The sequence below is a fragment of the Podarcis muralis genome, chromosome 8 (assembly GCF_964188315.1).
Source record: "Podarcis muralis chromosome 8, rPodMur119.hap1.1, whole genome shotgun sequence".
Taxonomy (NCBI): domain Eukaryota; kingdom Metazoa; phylum Chordata; class Lepidosauria; order Squamata; family Lacertidae; genus Podarcis; species Podarcis muralis.
The window spans coordinates 6,350,773-6,374,350 of record NC_135662.1 but is presented as its reverse complement, the minus strand read 5'-3'; the positions used below and the strand labels follow the sequence as shown (position 1 = coordinate 6,374,350).

At 43.6% G+C, this 23,578-nt stretch overlaps 1 protein-coding gene across 2 annotated transcripts in view; it reads right to left on the bottom strand.

Annotated features, from left to right (window-relative positions):
- SLC45A4 (solute carrier family 45 member 4) overlaps positions 1-23,578 on the bottom strand; it is a 90,366-nt gene that overhangs the window by 40,030 nt on the left and 26,758 nt on the right. The window contains exons 2-3 of one of the 2 annotated variants that reach the window (XM_028736066.2): positions 8,330-8,459; positions 264-929 (exon numbers count right to left, since the gene is read on the bottom strand). In XM_028736066.2, coding sequence (XP_028591899.1) covers positions 264-504 — 241 coding nt within the window. In that variant the 5' untranslated portion in view covers positions 505-929; positions 8,330-8,459. The remainder of the gene's footprint in view (positions 1-263; positions 930-8,329; positions 8,460-23,578) is intronic. The other variant, XM_028736069.2, reaches the window with a different exon arrangement.

Here is a 23,578-nt window from a genome sequence, read left to right as displayed (position 1 = left end):
GCCAAGACACTGGTATGGAAAGTAATCGCATGATCCACTCAACCCGCATGGCTCCCGGTTACACTGATGTGGATTGATGGTTCCAACACAGGAGTCGGTTACTGAGAACCAGTGGCTTGTATCCTGTGGTCTCTGCTTGCCTCTTGAAGGGGTGGGTACAGCAAAATCAGAGAACAACTCCAGAGGGCCAACTTGTCCTGCTGTTTCATGGATAACAGAGGATGCAAGATGGCGGCCGTTCATGGTTATGCAATTCCACTTACCAATTTGTAACAATACTGGCGTCACCAAAGCTGTCTCCATGGCGTAACAGAATTCTCTGCCAAACATCACGGCCCCGTGCATCACCCAGAGACGTACAGGTATCCGGTCTATGGATCCTTCGCTTATGGTCTCTTCCTTACTCTCATTCTCGTTTTCCGGTTTCTGAAGCTGAACCACGGGTAGCTCTTGAACTTGCATAGATTCCGAGTCAGCATTCTGGGGAGCCATTTTCATTACCATAAAAAATATATATAATATATATATTTATATATTTATTTATTTATTCTACCTATATAAATAACACTATCATCTCTAACGATAAGTTACGGTGTCTTCTCTTTCTGATGGCGTCGCGTTCCTCGTGCAAGCAATATTTGTAATTCCCCTCGTTACGAACAGGTTCCGTCATCAATTTCGTGTGTAGGCGTTGAAACATTCAGAGGAACAAAAAGCTATATTTGGTAGGAAATTCAACATATGGCTTGCTGGGCTTGAGTTTTGCTTACTGTGAACTAGAGTTAAAAATCCATAATTGCCATTCAGTTAATACCAGTTTCATAATTATTATTGAAGAGGTGCTGAAGTTGTTTTGCTTGCTACACAAAGGTGGAAAGGTGACACAAACAGCTGCTCCACTGGTAATCCCCATCGAGTGGCTGATTAATCTGCAAAGAAGGACAAAAGGCAAGTCACCAGGGTGGAGAAATATCAATGGTTTCTATATTTTTTTAAAAAAATTGGATTTTAAAAATTTAAATTGGATTTTTAAAATAAAATGCTTATGGAGGAAAAAATCTTTCTATAGTTTTCTATTTAAGTTACACTATAGTCCAAAGGCTATTCATCAGGAAAGAAGGATTTGTTTTAAGTTTTTCATGTGTGCTAAAACTCAGTCTAAGTTTCTTATTAAAAAATGTGCTTAACCACATCAGTTTAGAAACATTAATACGTATGCTGTAATGTTATTGTTTTAGTTAAATAAAATTGTTTTAATTGTTATTAATGATTATTTTTCTCCTTCCAATAAAGTACAGCAGAAAAGTTCTCCAAATATAAACAGTTAACTTATTAAACCTCACAATAATTTCATCATTATCTGTCTATTTATTTCTCATAGTACAACCAAATCAGTAATTTTTGATATAACCGTAAAACCTACTCTGAAAATTTATTATTCCAAAAATGAAACCTTCATCTGGCTGTAAATATTAAGATTATACCAGCAAGAATGAGTCTTTCTGTTAAAAAATTGATTTAAATCAAGTTTTACTGACTAGTGATTTAAATCGATTTGATTTAAATCAAATCCACTCTGCAAGTCACAGACCATCAGAGCACCTTGAGACAAGGTACCGTATTTTTTGCTCTATAAGACTCACTTTTTCCCTCCTAGAAAGTAAGGGGAAATGTGTGTGCGTCTTATGGAGTGAATGCAGGCTGCGCAGCTATCCCAGAAGCCAGAACAGCAAGAGGGATTGCTGCTTTCACTGCACAGCGATCCCTCTTGCTATTCTGGCTTCTGAGATTCAGAATATTTTTTTTGTTTTCCTCTAAAAACTAGGTGCGTCTTGTGGTCTGGTGCGTCTTATAGAGCGAAAAATATGGCACATCTCCTCTCCCTGTTCTAGGAATGTAAATGAACTCAAATCAAGGCCTCTTCCACCACGCTTATGGACATGTCCCCAAATTATGCTCTCAGTGTGAACACATAGCTCCATGGAATCTATGGCTCCATGTTAAGTGACTTTTATTACATTATTTAGTACATTTATATTTTCTTCAAGGAATTCAACGACCCAGACCTACTAAGCTTCAGCAAGGTGGATCCAACAGATGTCCTCAACTTTGTCAAGCATCTTGAGGCAGCTGAAAGGGCTGTGGCTGTTCAATTCTCCTGATCAGGCTGTACCCAATTACAGTTCAAAAAAGTTTCTGTAACTGAGAACAAGTACTCAAATATGCCTATTTCCTCCACCCTCTCGATCCACCTTCTTTTTGTGTCATTTTTTAAAGGCTAAGCCTGAGGGCAGAGACGGCCTTTTTTAAAAAGCAATTTTAAAAAGCAATTTGTAAGTTGATATCTGGGAGTAAACAACCATCAAACATAACACTTGCTAGTCCTGGTAAGGATCAGAGTTGCACTGGTTGTTAATTATATATCAGTATCGTTGTGCAGACTTCTAGGATGCAAGTAGCATACACCGGGGTTGTCCAGAAAGGGTAGGTTTGAGAGCTCAAATCTAGCTGTTCATTTAACTATATGATTTGCTTAAAGAACAAATGATAGCTTTCAGTGACTAAAGCGTACAGCCCTAATTTAGGACGTCAACACTGTTTACAGTGAGCTAATGCCAATCTGAGTTATTTAATGATTCTCTGCTCTGTCCAATTTGCATCTAATTCTGCACAGATTATGATGCACCAATATACATGCATCAAAGAAAGCACTGTGGACTGCAAGAAGGTGAAATGATGATAACATCCCCATGTTTCAGTTCCCCGCACCTCCACCACTTTCTGGAAATTCAATGCTGGGACTGTTATCTCCATCCATTATCAGTGGATCACAAATGACAACAATGGTTTATCTTTCTAGGTCAGAAAGATGCACAAACATGCAAGTTCAGGCCTATAATCTCCCCAACGATGATTTCAAAGATATGAAATGATCTGGCAGATTCCTTAGTCATAAACACTCACGATACTTTATGCAGATATGTTCTGCTGTTGCTGACCTTGTTTGGCAGTTGTGCTCGGTACGAGTCTCCTCCACAACAAACAAGATGGGAGCCCAACAAGTGAAATGTGCTATTGCACAACCGTTAAGAGACTTTTAGAAACCGGGGAAGAAGAGTCCTCGACTGGAGATGCCCATTTATTAGCTCAATTATTCCACATTGATCTAGCCGTACATCAAAGCTGCATGCATTGCTGGTGGGGATGTGCTGGTAAGGAAACCCAGCTCACATGCAAACCAAACAGGCAATCACATTAAACAGGAGTAAATGAATGGCAAAAGGGAGACTTCACTGGGATGTGAATGCAGATCCTTGTGGACAAATATTTCAGCTTCTGTTATTCAAGTGTGGAGCTTATCACAGGGCTATAGCAGTTCAAGAAACCTGCGACTCTGACCTAATTTTCAACAGGAACTGACACTGCGAATTGTTTTGTATAAAAAATAAAAATCTGCTCCTCTAACAAGAAATGATGCCGAATTATGTGCTTGCTTTTTAAGTCACTTGCAAAACGCAAACCTGGTTATGCATAGGGTAGGGTTGCCTTTTTTCAAAAAGTGAAAATCCAGAAAGGAAAATTGTTGAGCTTTGAGCTTCTTTGAGGCCGAAGTTGTTGACCTTTTTTTTTTTGCAAAACCGACACTGCCATACATACGGATTTTCCAGTATATTTCGCCAAATTCTGCATGGACACGGCAGCTACAATATTCCAGATATTTCAGGGAAATTGTCATGCTCTGTGTTCAGGATCTAAAGAGCTACAGGTTAAGGCTGCTCCTTCTCAAAAGCAGACCTCCAGGCCACATCACAAGCCACTTTTGAAGTTCCCTCGGTTTCAAAATCAGCTTGCCATGCAGCACTGTAGGCTGCTTGTTGAAAGCAGGAATCAAATGTCCGCAGAACTAGAAGCATGATTATTCAGACATGCACAATTCTACTACTGTTCCATAATAGTAACTGGACTTGTTGCAACTATTGGCAGCGATGATTTAAAAACGGAAAAAGAGAGCTAATAGTGGCCACCAAGATACCAATGGCTAGATTACTTAAATATGTAGAAGAGAATCACTGTTGTAATAATGGGTGTAGGCGTTGAGTTGTAGTGCCTTGATAGAAATACTAACTAATGCATAAAGACAGGGTCCCTTCCAACTCTAGAATTGTATGATATGAAGTTGAAACAAAAGAACTAACTTACACCTTCTGAATATAAAAAGTGCTGATAAGAGAAGCATCAGTCCAAAATGAGTAACCGCGCACTGAATTTCAAACTCCTACATTTCAGGAATGGATGAACACAGCAAGTTTTGTCCAACAACGATCTAAATCCTATGGGAATGAGCTCACGCAACCTAATAAGATCCAGGTTGTTGTTTTCTAACTTTGCTAGCAATAAGATCTCCTGCAAGGCTGGCACAAGGCAAGGCGTGTGAAGTGATACTCCAAGTTCTGCTCTATTTAGGCCGAGGCCTGAATACAATCCTCATTCATACAAGTGGTGGCTGGCTAGGCATACCAATGTTGCTTGTATGGAACCTCCATGCTTAAGTGACGGCATGGCAGTGAATCCAAGACGTCCAGGGGAAGAAAGTCACAGAATGCGTCCATGTCTTTACACCCTGTTCGTGGGCTTCGCCAAGGCATCTAACTGGTCACTATGGGAAGCAGGATGCTGAAAAAGATGGACCTTTGGTCTGATCCTGCAGGGCTCCTAATGAGTGTGGATCACTATAGACATTCCAGCAGGATCCTGACTGAGTGAACAGTTTGGTACTCAGAGACAAATAGGAGTGTGATTAGTCCATCCATCAAGGCAAGGCAACTGGCTGATCTGCACCTAACCGGACAAGGCCAAGCGGCTGGAATGAAAAGTTGCATTTTGAAGGAAAACGGGGTCGTATGCTAACACCGAACACATGAAGAAGCATGGATGAATTGCCTCCACAGGGATCTCCCTGGGCCTTGGGGAGCACTTGTAAATGATGACCCATTTTCAATATTCCTAAGTTAGATTGCAACACCCTTTGCCTTCATGCCCATCAGAGTCTTGCTTCTCTAGCATTTTGCAATGGCCTGGAAGGGCAATAAAACTTTGGCTGCAACTGTAGTATCGTGTCTGTTCACATCCCCTAAGATAAGGAAGACATTGACTTTTCATGATCTGTCTTGCTGCCAGGCAAAGGTTAGCAGGTTTAATTATACCTTATGCCAATTATTGATTACAAGGGCAAACATTTAAGAAAGACTATTTAAAGCAAGACTATCACAATTAGCGATCCCTTTATAAGACACCCTAACTTACGGAAAGATTGTATGGTCATTGCAAAGGTCCACAAGACGGATTAGATTTGCAAATGGGAAGAATCAAGGGCCAGTGGTGCCTATTGATCCTGGATTCTTGTATCAGATACCTGTGGTCTCCCCTTTGCTTCTCTTAATCCTCAGATGCTGATGTTATAGGAGTCCTGGATATCAAATCTATCCTACCGATCTGCCATTGTTCTGATGTCATGAAGAAACTTTCTGGCTTAGGCTCAAGGCTCAGGAGGCCCTGAGAACCTGAATGCCAACACCGAAAAGCAACCTATGCAGAAGTGAACCTCTGTAAATCGAAACTTCAACGTTAAGGCTCATTTGTGTGGCAGGCCCAGGAACTGTACACCTGCGTACTTCAATGGTGCACCCGTGTTGCTCAGATTCTGCAAACCAGATGTGCCATTTTAATGCTTCAAAATCCTGCAGTTGCCGTTCAGACGGCGCTTGCCCAAGGAGGACAGAAGGAAGGCAGTTATTTGCCTGGCTCCCTGAGCCAAGCATGACAACAGCACCCAGTGTGTGCTGTGCTGCATAGGCCAGGGAGTGGCATGCCTTTAGAGCTTTGCGAATAGGGAATTATCTCAGAGATGCTATCTTTCAGCATCTAATATTGCAGGTATCACCCATGGGTGTACGCTCTCAGATTACAAGAGTCCCTTTGTGTGCCCCTTGTTACCAGCTTGAAATGTGAGAGTTCTTTCATCATGGCCCATTGCCTCATAATGGAGAGAGAGTGAGCAAGATGTGACTTGCTTCTAGTCTCATAATATTGACAACATCTCTCTTTACCAGCCTGTATGGATGCATGCAGTAACTCTCCAGACCCAGAATTTGTCCTCTTTTGGGGATCAGCAGCTATGGGATGGGATGCTTTGCGTCTTAACTGCTGTAGGATTTCTGTGTGATGATTACATGAGGCTTCCCTTTCCTAAAACTACCCGTATTCTAATGGATAAATGTCAAATTCCATATGGAAACAGGGAAGGCTTACCTCAAGAGTCATCACCAAACCAAAGCCACTTGCCCATACCTCAACGGTTGTGTGACCAATCATTTGGTGGCTGTGTCGCAAGCCAAGGCCACAAGGAGAAACTACAGCGTCACTCACTGCAGGGGGTTGGAATAGGGTCCCTTCTAACCCTCCAGTTCTGTGATTCATGCACAACCTTTAGTACATATGTACAGTGGTACCTTGGTTCTCAAACTTAATCCGTTCTGGAAGTCCGTTCTAAAACCAAAGCGTTTCTAAATCAAGGCGTGCTTTCCCATAGAAAGCAATGCAAAACGGATTAATCCGTTCCAGACTTTTAAAAACAACCCCTAAAACAGCAATTTAACATGAATTTTACTATCTAACGAGACCACTGATCCATAAAATGAAAGCAATAAACAATGTAGTGTAGTCATGCAATCGACCAATCAATCAATCAATCAATCAATCAATCAATCAGTAGCTGAACTGGGTTCCACATAGTCACAAAAACAAAAAAGAGTGCCACAATAACAAAAACGCAAAATAAATAGCAAAAACAGACAGACCTCAGCATAACACTCAAAACAGAAGTGTGGCACTCAAATTGGAAGCGTAACACTCAAAATGGAGCATTTACAGATAGGTAGCCGTGTTGGTCTGCCATAGTCAAAACAAAAAAAATTCCTTCCAGTAGCACCTTAAAGACCAACTAAGTTAGTTCTTGGTATGAGCTTTCGTGTGCATGCACACTTCTTCAGATACACAGTTACAGATAGGTAGCCGTGTTGGTCTGCCATAGTCAAAACAAAAAAAATTCCTTCCAGTAGCACCTTAAAGACCAACTAAGTTAGTTCTTGGTATGAGCTTTCGTGTGCATGCACACTTCTTCAGATACACAGTGTATATCTGAAGAACATACACAGTGTGTATCTGAAGAAGTGTGCATGCACACGAAAGCTCATACCAAGAACTAACTTAGTTGGTCTTTAAGTTGGTCTTTAAGGTGCTACTGGAAGGAATTTTTTTTGTTTTGAAAATGGAGCATGTTCGGCTTCCGAAAAAAGTTTGCAAACCAGAACACTTACTTCTGGGTTTGCAATGTTTGGGTTCCAAGTTGTTTGAGCACGAAGGTGTTTGAGAACCAAGGTACCACTGTACTACATATCTTGCTGTGGTGTGGCTTTGTCTCTAGGCTACTGAGTTTTCAGGTAGACAGCAGTGCAGAACAGACACAAAAGCCAAGACATGAGTTCAGACATCACTGTACCACAGGCCCTTATCACTGTTGGCCCCTTATTCCCATCCTGGGATGCCACCAACCCTCTGCTAAGTGTGACATTTGTTGCACCTTCGCTACAAGCTGGATTTGCATGCCAAAGACCACTGCAATCTAGAAGAGGCCAAGGACTCGTGTCTGATTTTAAAAGCAGTTTAAGTTTATTCAACTCTGCCTGCATTACTCAGGTTATTTTCCATTTCCAATTCACTCCTTGCAAAAAAAGATTTCTGCAAAACCCAAAGACTTTACCCAGACCGCTGCAAGCAAAATGAGCAAGTTCATGAAGAAAAACTGTATTTGCATAAATTATACTGATTTGCATAACTCATTGCATGTCTGAATTGACCGGGCACAAAAAATGTCTCCCATCTACAAGAAAAGGCAGCCCCATGTGTCAGTTGCAACCAGCTATATACATTCAATTTTAATTTGATTGTCTGCAGTTGAGTATGTTTGGTGTGAGATGTACCTTTTTTGAATATGACCAAAGTGAGCAGCAAGGAAAAAAAATCTGAACAAAATTAAATGAACCAACGCATGCTTATGAGCTTATATAAATGGCCACGAGATAGTTGCTCATAGAGGCTGGCAATTAAGGGCTCTCCTTTCATGCATTACAAAAGAAAACTAATTATCAGTTACTCTGCGCTGGAAAGACAGCGAAGGTCTGAAAAATACAAACCCGGTAATTTTTATTAAACGTCTAAGCATTCTCAGACAACATTATTGCAAGCGACCCATTGGGTGGCCATTTTTTACCTGTCATTCAAGCAGTCTAGGCATTAACACAGCTGGCTTCCCTTCCTCAAGCAGAGCAAATGAAGAGGCACAGTAAAGAGTTTTACCCAGGCAACGTCTATAGTGATGAGACCGACAAACCTCAGGGCATCTTAAATGCAAAAGGAGGAAACAATCAGTGCATTGTGACAATCAATAGAGGGCTCACGACAACTTAAGGTAACCCAGTTCTCCCCGCTACCATCCAGTCCAGAAGTTTGACTTCTTCCTTCTTAGTAGTAGTAGTAGTAATAATATTGTGTGCTGTCATAATAAATAATAATAATAATAATAATAATAATAATAATAATAATAATAATAATAATTTATTATTTATACCCCGCCCATCTGGCTGACTTTCCCCAACCACTCTGGGCGGCTTCCAACTGAATATTAAAAACAATACAGCATTAGACATTAAAAACTTCCCTAAAGAGGGCTGCCTTCAGTTGTCTTCTAAAAGTAAAATAGTTGTTTATTGCCTTGACATCTGCTGGGAGGGCGTTCCACAGGGCAGGCGCCACTACCGAGAAGGCCCTCTGCCTGGTTCCCTGTAACCTCCCTTCTCGCAATGAGGGAACCACCAGAAGGCCCTCGGCGCTGGATCTCAGTGTCCGGGCTGAACGATGGGGGTGGAGACGCTCCTTCAGGTATACAGGACCAAGGCCGTTTAGGGACCACATCTTAATTAATAAAATTAATTAAGATGTGGTCCCAAAGTATCCACCTAGAGAAGGATACCACGTGCATCTCCACATGACCTCCACCATGAGCTTTGCCTCTCTCCCATCATCATCATAATGTCAGTCTTATCAGTCTTATCTAGATGCGGTTTTCTGCATTGGATAAAGTGGGATCATTCAATTGCTTCCAATCCAGTAGAGTTACCAACTGTTGAAGGAAGCCCAATGTGGCAGTGCAAGGACTTGCTGTTCTCGAGACATTGCCTCCTTCCAACAGGAAAAAGACCACCTCCCAGGCCAATAATTCATGCAGTGACACAAACAGACGGACTCTTCTGGAGGCAGTGAATTGCTAGACACTCTTTAAAATTATTTTGGGGTGTAGAGTAGAAATGCGGCTTTTATTCCAATTCAAAAAAACACAACAATGCACCTCAGCTATAGGAAGTATGTGAAACCATGTCTCAGTATCTCTGTGTGGAAACACTCACAGAGAACTCAAAAAAGTAAACAGGCCGTAAAAAGCCCCAGAGGCAAATTCTGGAAGTGGTGAATGTGTGTACTTTGAAGATGGGTAATTGCAATTCTTCCAAAGCTTTAGTCCGGCAATGCTGATGTTAATTCCACCAAATTAAAAGAGAAGGGGGCCTGTGTCAAAAGCTAAGATTGCAGTAGAAAGACAAACACGTTTGACTTTTACACACACATATATAAGCTACACTGTAAGAGGATAAGCATTGTGGGAGTATTGTGGGCACTTACCAGCCTCTTAAAGATTATTTGCTACAGATAACATCTAGCAAAAAAAGCAGCCAGTGATACTGTGAATAACTTAAGTCATCAATCCAATTTGTCCAAATTCACTGTGAAATATGCATAAAACCCAGTTCTGGCAAAAGAGATACTCAGCAAACCAAAATAGCTTCCTTTTTCAGATGCAGGGCTTCACACAATAAGGGAAGATGGCTGCTTGTTCCACCAACCGGAATGCTGTTAGCAAATGCACCTACTGAATAAATTCTCTGGGCATATGTTGGCCGATATAAACATTTTCAGAAGCTGCAGTTCCTTCATTTTGAAAGAGGAGGATCTATTTCCCCTGTCAGAGCTGCCTTTAACCTCCTTTCTGCACAGCATTCAAACAAACAGCGAGGCTGGTTTTCAATATCTTACACTGAGAAGTAAGTATAATGTGGGCGTTTGTCTACCCCTTTAAAGCTACAAAAATTATGAGTGGAAAAAGCTGCATTTGCAGCCTGGCACTCGCCAAAGCAAGCCTCAAGAGGAGAGGCCGAATCGAAACATTCCAGGCAAAAATCCTCTCAGCCGTGGCTGAGCCTTCCTGCACAGGAGTGCCAGCAATTCTTTCTTGTATTCAGTTTTCAATCTGCGGGAGTGCCAGATCGAACCATTTCATCCACACAAGTAAAATATTCTACCTTGCTTACTAAACAGAAGGATGACTCCAACTGCATATAGGCCTATGCGGGCAAAAGTCACAGTTACCCTAAGCACAACTTCAAAGGAACTTGGGAGGAGGAGGAGGAGACAACAGATGTTTAGTGGTTCTATTTTGCATGAGGAAATATTATTATATTTGCATACCACCCTTCATCCAAAGATCACAGGGCGGTCTGCAACGTAAGAATGCAAAATGAGAACACAAATGCATTTTCAAAAGTAAATGAAAATACAGTGGACGCTCGGGTTGCGAACGTGATCCGCGTGGGATGGACGTTCGCAACCCGTATCTGTGTATGTTGCAATTCAGCGCTTCTGTGCATGCGCAAAGCGCAATTCAGCGTTTCTGCGCATGCGCAAGCACTGAAAACGGAAGTAACCCGTTCTGGTACTTCCGGGTTTTGGCAGTCCGTAACCCAGAAAAACACAACCTGAAGCGTCTGTAACCCGAGGTATGACTGTAAATGCACCAGATGAGAATTGGACAGTGGTAAGGTGACTCAAGTAATGTAATATTGCTAATGCTTGCTTATGCATAGTAAAGAGTGTTATGTACTGAGTTGAATAGGATCCAAGATGCAGCAGTCTGATTGGTCCTAGAACAATAGGATTCAGAATGCAGCAGTCTGATTGGTCCACAGGAGCCACCCAATCCAGCTCCAGGTGGAAGTGAATCCGCAACCTACAGAAGAATCCCGGAATTAGCCAATCACGTGGGGCCCATTGTGTACATAATGTATATAAAGCAGACATTCTGGGGCAACTCCCATTCCTCCTCACCGCTATGAGCTGAATAAAGAGCGTGAAATCCACTCTTGACTCTATTTCAAGAGGTTAAGCCACAAGTGCATGGCCTTGAAGCCTAAACAAAGGTGGTGCAGGGAGTGCGGAAGGTAGGTAGGAGGTGGTCTTGACCCTTGCTGAAAAATACAGGGGGGTCAAATAGCATCTCAGGCAAAATCTAGCAGGCCCAGGGGCAGTGAGTGCAACAGGGAGAGAGCAATACTACAGGAGATTCCAGAAAATGCCACTCGCAGAGAGACTATCCCCTGTAGACAGAGTCCTATAGAACCTATAGAACTTTTGCACTGCCCCTTGTATCAGAAAATTCGATCTAAATACATTCATCAGTTGGTTGTTAGCAGGGAGTGCCAGTAAGACGAATTGCAAGGTAGCCTTCCTAATGTTTACTTGGGACAAGGATAAGATGGCGATAGCAGCCAGGTTTCTGCAACACGCCATGGGGATTCGTGAATGTTATACAACAGTATTTTCATCATTAGATGCAGACTTTGCCGAGCGATTTTATTCTACTGAACCTTTCGGAATCTTGTCTATATGCCAATGAAGGTTTCAGATTTGAGTCTGAGATTGTAAACTGCCCTTTGCTAGCTGGGAGAGACTGAAACAGGGAATAGGGACAGGGAGATTTGGCTCAGAGGACATGCATCCTGCAATATGTGGCAACTGGGGCCAATCTCCCCTTTCTGAGTGAAATTTTCATAGATCCTAGTCTGGCTATTTTCTGTTTTGAGCGACGTTATTTTACAAGCAAGCTTCGTTGTGGGTTCCTACTATTGCCTTGTTTTTTCCCCAGTTGGCTGCACATATTTCCATGGGCTTAAGAATATCAACCGCGTTCACTGGCAAGCCTTTCATATTTAGTTCTGGCAATGGATGGAGCCCACGAAGCAGACACAGAGAAAGTTAATCTCAAATATAAGAACTTCTCAACTTGCTCTACTGAACTGCCATATTTAATTCTCAGGTATATTTGTCAAGAGTGCCAGGGTGGAAAACCATTATTATTTTCTCTCTCTCAATAACTGCAAGCATTCCTCTTGCCAATGACTTCTGGAATACCACCCATTCCAGCCCCTGATTTTTATCTGGCACTAAGGAGAGAGTGACCACAGTGGCCCCTGATTAATTTGGGCTTCCAATTCTGACAACCAGCATAGAATCCAGCACTCTGTACCCAATGGACAGGTAAATAAAATTTTAAAATCAATAAAATGAGACTCTACTTTTAAGAATGTTTATGCAAATTGGAATAATATTGCACCTATGGTTGTCTTTAAAATTTAGATTTCATTAATACAACCAGGCTAAAGCCTACCGATTATTTCAAACTTAAACCTATTGCCATCTAGCATAGCTACATTGCGTTATTCTTTTTTTTGTACAAAAGAAAACAGGGATGGGAGGATTTACTTGAACTCTCTCATGTTTGAGATCAAATATTACGGAGAATGTACATTTAGTGTGGGCTTTCGAGTGCATAGGGTCTAGTGAATGCTGGTTAGGATCCAGAATATACTATCCTAGACCCTATCACAGAGCTTTCCAAATTCCAAAGTGCAGTGGTACCTCCGGTTGAGCACGGGATCCATTCTGGAGCTCTGGTCGGATCCCAAGGTGTGCGTATCCGGAGGTGCCGCTTCTGTGCATGCGGCAAAATCTGGAAAAATACTTCCAGGTTTGCCGCACACGTATCCCAAAGGATACATAACCGGAGGTAAATGTAAGTGTAAGTACCACTGTACAAGCTCTTGCTTTTCATTTAAGGGGTCGCACTGAGAACCTCACATGTGTACGGACTGCCAAACAGAAATCCATCAAGTCCTCTTATCTAGAATTAAGATGCAGTTTTGTACCGGAAGAGGCAATAACAAGCAACACAGGATACATACTGGGTCAGAATTTTTGTCCATCTAGGGCAGCATTGCCTACTTACTAGCAGCAGCCCTCCGGGGTCTCTGGCAGAGATCTCTCGCCACCTGCTACCCTGGCTCTTTTTGCTGGAGTTGCCAGGGGCCTCCTGAATGCAAAGCGTGCTATACCACCCAGCTGCTCTGGATGACCTAATGCAACCTTCTACGAACTGATGTCCTCCAGATGTTTGGGCTCCAACTCCCACCAACTTCAGCCAGGATGGCTAATGGTCAGGGATTGATGGGAGCTGTAATCCGAAACATCTGGAAGGCACCAATCTTGGGAAACCTGATATAATGTCCTGCAAGGTAGCAGAAAAGTTCTGTTTAGCTGAAAACTATTATTAATAATAATATATACTGTCCTTCCATCTGAAGATCCCAGGGTGGTTCACAACAGAAAAATTATTATACAGAGCTGTTATATCCCTGTTTAGGAGCATATGAACTAGATTTAAATTTAAATAAAGTTTGCATTTTCTGTGGTGATGTCCATCCATCTTGGTTGTGAGTTGCTTTGGGTTGCCCCGGGCAAGATAAAGCAACTGACAAATAAATGAAAATCCATCTATCCTGCCCACAGCAAAATAACTTTTTCTACAGGGAGAGTAAGCAAGCAACATTTAAAGCCCTTCTTGACTAGCATAGTTGTAGGTCAAGGAGAAGACTGGACTGAGGTTCAGCCTAAACTGGAGCTATCAGCTGTTACAGATTTAGAGGACATTGTGTGAGCTGGAGTAAGTTGTCAGCACACAGAAGTAGTGGTATGGAACCGCAGACACCAATAGCTGACACACTTTCTTTTACCTTTATCTTAGAACAGGCATCCCCAAACTCAGCCCTCCAGCTGTTTTGGGACTACAATTCCCATCATCCCTGAACACTGGTCCTGTTAGCTAGGGATGATGGGAGTTGTAGTCCCAAAACAGCTGGAGGGCCGAGTTTGGGGATGCCTGTCTTAGAAGAATGAATGCAGCGCCTGTAGGATTATTTGTCTGAGAATGACTAAAGCTATTCTGCACCTGATGCTTTTCTGATGAGGCATGCATTATAACCTTGTGCATCAGCCAACCCCCGTCCATGGCATTTGGCATCAGCGTGAGCAGAAGTCAGCAACAAGAGCTGTCAGAAAACCCTGGTGAAAGCTCATAGCCCATCTCTCACTTGAACAGCAGTCAAAGTGGAGAGAGGCATCACTGTTAAACTGGCCATTAAGGGACAGCCTCAACAAACCAGTGGATTTTGTTCAAAAAATTGAGAGCGGGTGAAGAACACTCAACATAAGCCTTTACAGAAAGGGGACGCGAGTGGCGCTGTGGTCTAAACTCTTGGGCTTGCCGATCAGACTGTCGGCGGTTCAAATCACCATGATGGGGTGAGCTCCTGTTGCTTGGACCCAGCTCCTGCCAACCTAGCAATTCGAAAGCACACTAGTGCAAGTAGATAAATAGGTACCGCTCCGGCGGGAAGGTATACGGCGTTTCCATGCACTGCTCTGGTTTTGGTGTTCCATTGCGCCAGAAGCGGCTTAGTTGTGCTGGCTGCATGACCTGGAAAACTGAGGACAAACACCGGCTCCCTTGACCTGTGAAGTGAGATGAGCGCCGCAACCCCAGAGTCGTCTGCGACTGGACTTAACAGTCAGGGATCCTTTACCTTTTTAAAAAAGTCTTTATAGGCAAGTCCGGAATGTATTTAGGGGCGTGCTTGAAGAGCACTCTGCTCCATGATCCTTTCACAGCTCTGAGCTTCAAAGAAGCAATCTTCACTCTGGGACCCAACTCAACTCTTTCTGATCCTGCAGCACAAACACTGTTGTTGGTTGCGATTTTATTCAGATTTAGAGGATTATTGCCATATCCCGCCCCCAAAAGTGCACCACAGGCCCTGTTCCTGTTGCCTTTTAATAGCTGCATCAACGCAGGCATTGCTGCCGCGTAATTGGTGTTTGCTGATGCAAAGTGAAGGAGCAAAGCTGCTGCTGCTGTCCGAATTAACAACTTCCTGTATTGCCTTGTTTGAAACGTAAAGGCAACTGATGCCAAGCAACGTTGACTTTCCTCAGTGCAGTGCTGAGCCGTGAGTAGCATGCAGCTAACCTTGGCTTACGGCATCTTTCATCGTATGCCACACCTCCATAAGGCCAGTGCTGGGCGAGCAGATGCTCCCACTGAACGGTGACTAGCTCAACCACTTACAACAGGGATGGCCAAACTTGGCCCTCCTGATGTTTTGGGACTATAATTCCCATCATCCCTGACCCCTGGGTCCTGTTAGCTAGGGATAATGGGCGTTGTAGTCCCCAAAACAGCTGGAGGGCCAAGTTTAGCCAACACTGACTTACAAGGTATTATGATAAAACACTCTGGGGGATGTTGCCAATGCCTTGGCGATCCACAGATCCTGGTTATAATTGAATAATTCAACCTTGGTTCTCTACTCATCTCCAAGCCTCCCCAAAGCATTCTGCTGCAATAATGAAACGGTGATAACTCACATGTCACATTAAACCATTGCCCTCCCTTGCTCCTACCATGCTATAGACCAGGGGTCAGGAAACGTTTTCAGCAGGGGGCCGGTCCACTGTCCCTCAGACCTTGTGGGAGGCTGGACTATATTTGGGGGGGGGGGTGAATGAATTCCTATGCCCCACAAATAACCCAGATATACATTTTAAATAAAAGGACACATTCTACTCATGTAAAAACACGCTAATTCCTGGACCGTCCGCGGGCCGGATTTAGAAGGCGACTGGGCCAGATCCGGCCCCCGGGCCTTAGTTTGCCTACCCATGCTGTAGATGAACCAAGCTGGGGTTTGGCTTGTTATGTTATGTGATCTTTGGCTCAAGGGATAAGCCCCAAATACTTCTCTGAGATTTACCTGCAGTGGAGCTGGCGGGAGCAAGGGAGGAGCACTCTGGGAACTTTTGAGCAGCTTGCACCAATATCCTGCTCATTCACATTACTTACCAAAATTTATACTGCTTTACTGTAAACAATCCTCTAAGCAGTTTACAAAAAAAGAGCACACAATAATAAATACATTAAACCACAGTTCAAGTTATGGTTAGTGAGACTTGTGAACCAGGGTGATATTGGAAACTGAAGCATGCCATTCATCAATCATTCGATACTGCCAGACATACCGAGGCTGGAGTTAAGATTTCTGCAGAGGGGGGAAATGCAAGGACGTTTCATACCTTCTTCTGTAATTTATAATGGGGAGGCAGCCACAGTTGTCTGGCAAAGCACATGTTTTGCACACAGAGTTCCTGTTTCAGTCTCTGGCACCTCCAGATAAAGCATCAGAGACTTGTTCCCAAGATACTACAGTAAAACCACCACTTGGGCTGATCTAGGTGCATTATATAAGTTCCCGGCCCTTCCTCTTTCCAGTCACAAAGAACTTCAGACGTATCTTTAGGTATTGTATTTAACTATATTCCTTTACTTGGGAGTCTGCTTTCAAATTTGCTGTTGATCCTGAACTATGACTGGGAACCAGATCTCTGAACATGCAAACTGGCTGAAGAGTAGGTGCCTGTTCCTTAACCATCTGTAGCCAATCACAGCTTTTGGGGGTGGGGGTGGGGTTAAAGGGTTGGGCTCCTGAGTTACAACTCATACAGTGGTACCTCAGGTTAAGTACTTAATTCGTTCCAGAGGTCCATACTTAACCTGAAACTGTTCTTAACCTGAAGCACCACTTTAGCTAATGGGGCCTCCTGCTGCCGCCGCGCCGCCGGAGCCCGATTTCTGTTCTTATCCTGAAGCAAAGTTCTTAACCTGAAGCACTATTTCTGGGTTAGTGGAGTGTGTAACCTGAAGCGTATTTAACCTGAAGCGTATGTAACCCGAGGTACCACTGTACCTTCAAAAATGTCTCAGCTTTACATTTTAACCAACTGGGGCTGCATGGCTCTGTGCACAAAATATATATATTAGGGCCCCATAACATTTTCCTTTCCTCCATTAACTAGGTTAATTATAAGAGTGTTAATCTTGAGGCACTATGTATCTCAATACATGATATGAAAGGACGACTGAGGACGAGATGGCTGGACAGAGTTCTCGAAGCTACAAACATGAGTTTGATGGGAGGCAGTGGAAGACAGGAGTGCCTGGCTAGCTCTGGTCCATGGGGTCACGAAGAGTCGGACACGACTAAACAGCAACAAATTTTAGTTTTACAGACAGGCAAAGGATTAAGACTAGTTCTGGATGTCCTGGGAGGAGATAATACTGTGTTTTCGACAGTGAAAAGCCCTTTTTCAAGGATTCCAGCCAATCGTCTGGGGTCACTAATTCTATGCCATTCTAGGCCATGGTGTTTTATTGCTAGCAGATCCTCACATTCTTAAAATGTTTGCTTTCCTGAGAGAGGAAGGAAAGAAACTGAAGATTATATCAAGACGAAGCCTGGCTTATTTTGCTTTCTCATTCGAAAGGTGTGTGACTCCAATGACCCTTTCGCTGTTTTGAAAAATCAAGTTTTAACTTCACCACTCAAAATCATGAATTAAAACCGGCGCCTGGGGGGGGGGGGTAGGTTACAAAATTATGTCTTCAGAAACAGTCCCTTGAAGCAGCCAGCTTCCACCAGCTCCTCCAATATGCCTGGCAGCTCAACTATCCCCCACCACAAAGGGAATTCCAGATCGCTTATGATATCTTAACAATGGACTTGCTGAATCAGATCTAGGGACCACTCAGTCCCTAAGAATTCTGCTTTCAACCATGGCCTGGCCAATGGCTGCAGGAAACATACAAGCTGGACACTATGCCCCTCTCCCCTGCTTGCCTCCAGTGCCTGTTATTTAAAGTTACTTGGTCCCTGAACTCTTGTCCCTGGATATGGAGGGTCACCCATTTAGTTAAAAAGGCTAACAGTGGCTGATACAACCTTGGCCTACCCCAATCAAATGCGATTGACAACCATGAATTTGAGGCGCTTGTTAGTTCTTCAATCCTGTTGAGCAGAGGAGTTAGTTGTCTGACTTTTCTGCTTTTAAAATAGAGATGGAATGCCTGTGGTCTTCTATAGGTTGTTGGACTTCCGATGTCCATCAGCCTCAAACAGTATGGCAAGTACTCAGTCAAGCAATATCTGGAGGGCCACAGGTTCCCCATACCTGTTTTAAAAGATGTTGCATCTAGTTTCCTATGGCCAAAGTTCCAGATTTATTTTTTAATACACTCAAGCACATTTCTATGCTTTTAGGCAGCAAGAAATGAAGAACTAACCATTCTGTCCATGGAGGACAGTACTATAACTACCACAACAATATCATCAGGCAAGTGATCTACAAGACCCGGACAAGAGATGGGGTTGCACAATCAGCTGGCATCAATATTCCCCCTTCCCATCCCATGATGCTATCCATCGCTAGCAGGGGAAGTATTTTCTGAAGAAAGACTCCTTTTGCAATGCCAGCTGCATGCTTTGTCCCCATCTCATTCTGTGTAAAGAGGAAATGGTGGCGGCTGATACTTGTTTTTAAATTCTTGCACGCATACGCTAAGGAAATATATTACATTTATCTAGAAGACGGGTCAGCAAACTTTTTTAGCAGGGGGCCGGTCCACTGTCCCTCAGACCTTGTGGGGGGCCGGACTATATTTTTTGGGGGGACATGAACGTATTCCTGACCTGACAGTTAAGTCCAGTAGCGGACGACTCTGGGGTTGCGGTGCTCATCTTGCTTTACTGGCCAAGGGAGCTGACGTTTGTCCGCAGACAGCTTCTGGGTCATGTGGCCAGTATGAATAAGCTGCTTCTGGTGAACTAGAGCAGCGCACAGAAAAGCCATTTACCTTCCCGCCGGAGTGGTACCTATTTATCTACTTGCACTTTGACGTGCTTTCAAACTGCTAGGTTGGCAGGATCTGGGATCGAGCAACGGGAGCTCACCCCATCACAGGGATTCGAACCACCAACCTTCTGATCATCAAGCCCTAGGCTCTGTAGTTGGGGGGGGGGGGGAATGAATGAATTCTTATGCCCCACAAATAACCCAGAGATGCATTTTAAATAAAAGCACACATTTTACTCATGTAAAAACACGCTGATTCCCAGACTGTCTGTGGGCCGGATTTAGAAGGTGATTGGGCCGGATCCGGCCCCTGGGCCTTAGATTACCTACCCATGATCTAGACCTTGACTTCATTTGTTTTGTTGTATATAATCACTGGTCCTCTAGGTTTGGTTTCCCCAACTGGTCTAACACCACCACAACTCCCTCCCCCCTAAATCAGGCTAAGAAACAAGAAAAACAGAAAGTGGACTTGTGTGAGAGGACTGAGCTCAGTTCTCATACTGAAAACAAATCTATAGGCTCAGAAGCATCCTGTTCTTTAATTTTAACTGTATTTGTTCTGGGTGGTAATAATAATGGCAATTATTATTATTATTATTAATCCATTATTTATACCCCACCCATCTGGCTGGTAGATCTTGGGGTTTGGGTGGGGGGAGGTAGATCTGATAAGCTTGAAGTCCGCCCATTCTGATATAAGGGACCTGGACTAAGGCTCTCAACTTGTTCTAGAAATGCATATCCAACCTTTGAATAAATATATCCCTTAAACCCCCAAGCACCCACTCTATTGTGCAAAAATGCTGAATGAAGTGACTGCACATACAACACCACTAAAAAACATGGATGTAGTTGCAGCAGCAACAAAGCAGAGTTAAGCCATAAATGTTTTTATGATATCAGGATGACAAAACACCCAAGCAGTATGGCGATGGTCCTGTTGTTATGCAACTGGCTTATTAAGGTTTTTTTCAGTAAGCGTGGCAAATGGTGAGTGTGGCCATTCCTGCACCGATTTTCAACTCTGCAAAAAGCATGCAGTCAGAAATGCTGCAGCGCACACACGGCTGACCCAGTTTCGAAACAGCAGTTTATGTGCAATAAGTGCTTCGTGGAGTCTGCAGCATCTGCAGAGCTCCAAGAGTAGTAGCTGTGGTATATTCACAGCTGACTTCAGGGTTTCTGAAAGAGCTATTTCCTGTCTCATAGGCTTGGCGAAATAAGTATTGATGCCAGAACTTGGAAAAGCTCCAAAATCTGCTTTTGCAACCTATATGCAGCTTAAGCAGGTATCCTTTAACTTTTGATACCCAGGTTCTCTCATTTAGAATATACTCTTTACAGTGTTAAATCCTGTGCTAAGAATGCTGCAGGAGCTTCCCCTGTAGCTCTATAGTTCATTTTTCAAGTCCGTAGCAGTTTTAAATTAGATCTGGTTCCAACAGGGTTTACCAACTATTTTTTGCTTCCTGAATGCATTGAGTTGGGGGGGTCCGTACCCTTTCCAAATGCTATGCATAGTGCCGTGCTACTACTACTACTACTACTACTACTACTACTACTACTACTATTTATATGCTGCCCATCTGACTGGGTTGCCCCAGCCACTCTGGGCGGCTTCCAACAAAGTCAAACATCAAATATAGTACAGCACAAAACATTAAAAACTTCCCTATACAGGACTGCCTTCAGATGTCTTCTGAAGTCAGACAATTATTTCCTTGACATGTGATGGGAGGGTGTTCCACAGGGCAGGCGCTCTGCCTGGTTCCCTGTAACCTCACTTCTTGCAGTGTGGGGACCACCAGAAGGCCCTCGGAGCTGGACTTCAGTGTCCAGGCTGAACGATGGGGGTGGAGATGCTCCTTCAGGTATATGGGGCATAGTAAACCAGAGGAAAGAGAAGTTTGACTTCAAATTGTGCATGCAGATGATTCAGAAGCGACGTGGTGAACAGCTAAAGCTATATGGGAGAATTGGGAATTTTAAATTGTACAAATGTCACCATCGAGGAAACAACCTGGCCAAAGTTTCACCCACACGCTTTTGCTGGCACAACCTTCAGCCCTACCTGGTGACCAGCAGGACATAGGAATTCTGGAGAACAAAGGCCCACCTCTGGTCCAGCATCTTCTTCTCAGAGTGGCCAACCAGGTGCCTACAGGAAGCCTGCAAGCAGGAACACAACTGTGCCCCCTCCCTGCTTCTGAATCTCTGCCATTCCATGTTCAGAGGCATGCTGCCTCCCAATATATTTCATCATAGAGGTTATTCTCATCAGGACCAGAGTATGGAGGGAAATTTGCCCCTTTCTTCCACAGCTGTGATCGTGGAGCCCACCCACCCCTGAACACCACAAAAGCTCCCACTTAACACAAATGATGGTCCTTTAATGTCTTCTGCACCAAGTAGTCACCAGGGCTCTCAATCCATGGAACTGTCTTCCATACGGAAAATCTGTATATAATTTGCGTTTACAGTGATCTAGCCAGTATCATACTCAAAAACTTTCTTGCTGACTAAAACAAGGCAAGGTTTCACATTCATACTTTGTACTCTTTTTTAAATATATATACACAAAATTTGCCATAAGAATAGCTTGGCACCACAAGCAACTCCAATGTTTGAAATCCAGTGCCGAGACCTAACGGTGCAAACTTCTTTTGTCTATGTGGGAGGGAGCTGTTGACACCATTTTTCAATATTTCCCCCCTTTTCTCATGGATAAAATACTGTCTTTGGCACCCGTCTAGTTATTAATCCCTAATCCCAAGCACATTTTCCTAAAAAAAACTTGACTCATTTCCTTTCTGCTTCCTGTTGCATCCTGTCTGTAGCCTCTCCATCAGATAAGCCATTGGCAAAGCACAGACGGAGAATGAAAGAAGGTATAGAGGGCATGAGAAAAGGGCAGCTAGGAAACTAACTGGCACCCCTGGAAGACAAGGGGCCTCAGCAGTAGGGAGAGACAGGATACATTAATGTCTTAGAAAACATTGGCTGCACATGTGTTTTTTTCATGAGCTTAAAGACTGAGCTGGCATAGATTTATCTACTGTTTGCAAAGCACAGATGTCCAACGCTAGCATTATGCATCGCACCTCATAACATTCTAGTCATCTGCAGATGTGCTTTGGGAATCCAGGCTGCTCTGAGTTTTAGACTTTATAAGCACAGGTAGCTGTGTCATTACAAGAGCTGCCATGCAAAATCCAGCTTCTTGAAAAGTGAAGATTCACCATTTGATCTTGTCCTAGGCATTTTCTTTTACTCCCCAAAGTAAAAATGTTCTGCTGATTTTTTCTCAATAGCTGGGTGCAGGGAGCTAAGTGAGATTAACTTGGTCAGCCTTGTGGCAAGAATTGGAGGCCTAGCTGCATTCCCCCCCCCCCCTTTTATCACAAGAGTAAACACAGCTCTGGCCAGGATTCTCATTTCTTTTCAGCGGGAGCACATATAGAATCATTGAAGTGTAGAGTGGGAAGGGACCTTGAGGGTCCTGTCAAAGCCCCTGCAATGCAGGAATCTCAATGAAAGAATCCATGACAGGTGGCCATCCAACCTCTGCCCAAAAACCTCCAATGAAGAGGTGTCCACCATCTTCCAAGAGAGACCGGCTGTTCCACTGTCAAACGGCCTCTTGCTGTCAAAGTTCTTCCTGGTGTTTAGTTGGAATCTCCTTCCTTGTAACTTGAAACCATTGGTTTGGGTCCTAGCCTCCGGATCAGGAGAAAGCAAGCTTGCTCCATCTTCCATGCGACAGCCCTCTAGATATTTGAGTCTCCTCTTTTCCAGGCTGTTGTTGTTTAGTCGTTTAGTCGTGTCCGACTCTTCGTGACCCCATGGACCAGAGCACGGCAGGCACTTCTGTCCTCCACTGCCTCCCGCAGTTTGATCAAATTCATGCTGGTAGCTTCAAGAACACCATCCAACCATCTCTTTTCCAGGCTAAACATACCCAACTCCTCCAACCAAGCTCCCCCAGGCTTGGTTTCCATATCCTTGATCATCTTTGCCAGACTACGTCCATAACTACTAGTAGCATAGGAGTATCCCTGCAAGGTTAGTAGTCCTCTTCAGGTATTTTCAAGAGAACAGAGAACTCCCCAGAGTTGTGGGTTTCTTCTAACAACCCCACATGGTTACAGAGAAGACTTGCATACCTTTGGAGGCTCCCGACGTGAGTGGGAACCCAGATCTCCAGGCGGTAACATCTGAAGGGTGTTAGCCCCATGCTGGAAACCAAGTTACACATGAAAATGTCTCTCTGCTTTGCAACTACCAAGCAAGCTCCTAGATCTTCACCAACAGCCTTGCGTGGTAAAATCCAAAGCTGGAAAGCAGATACTGGTTAGTGGGTTGTTAACAAGCACAGTATACTTTCCCAAGGTGTCTGAACTTTTAAGTTCAAGGCTGAATCATGCTAAGGTTACAACTGCTTACTAGCAATTCTTGCGTTCCCTTCTCAGGTGAGGAAGAGGAACCCAGGAAAATCATGCATCCCGGGTAGGGCAGATAACTCTTTTCCCACGCTGAGTGGTCAGGCAGTTTAAGC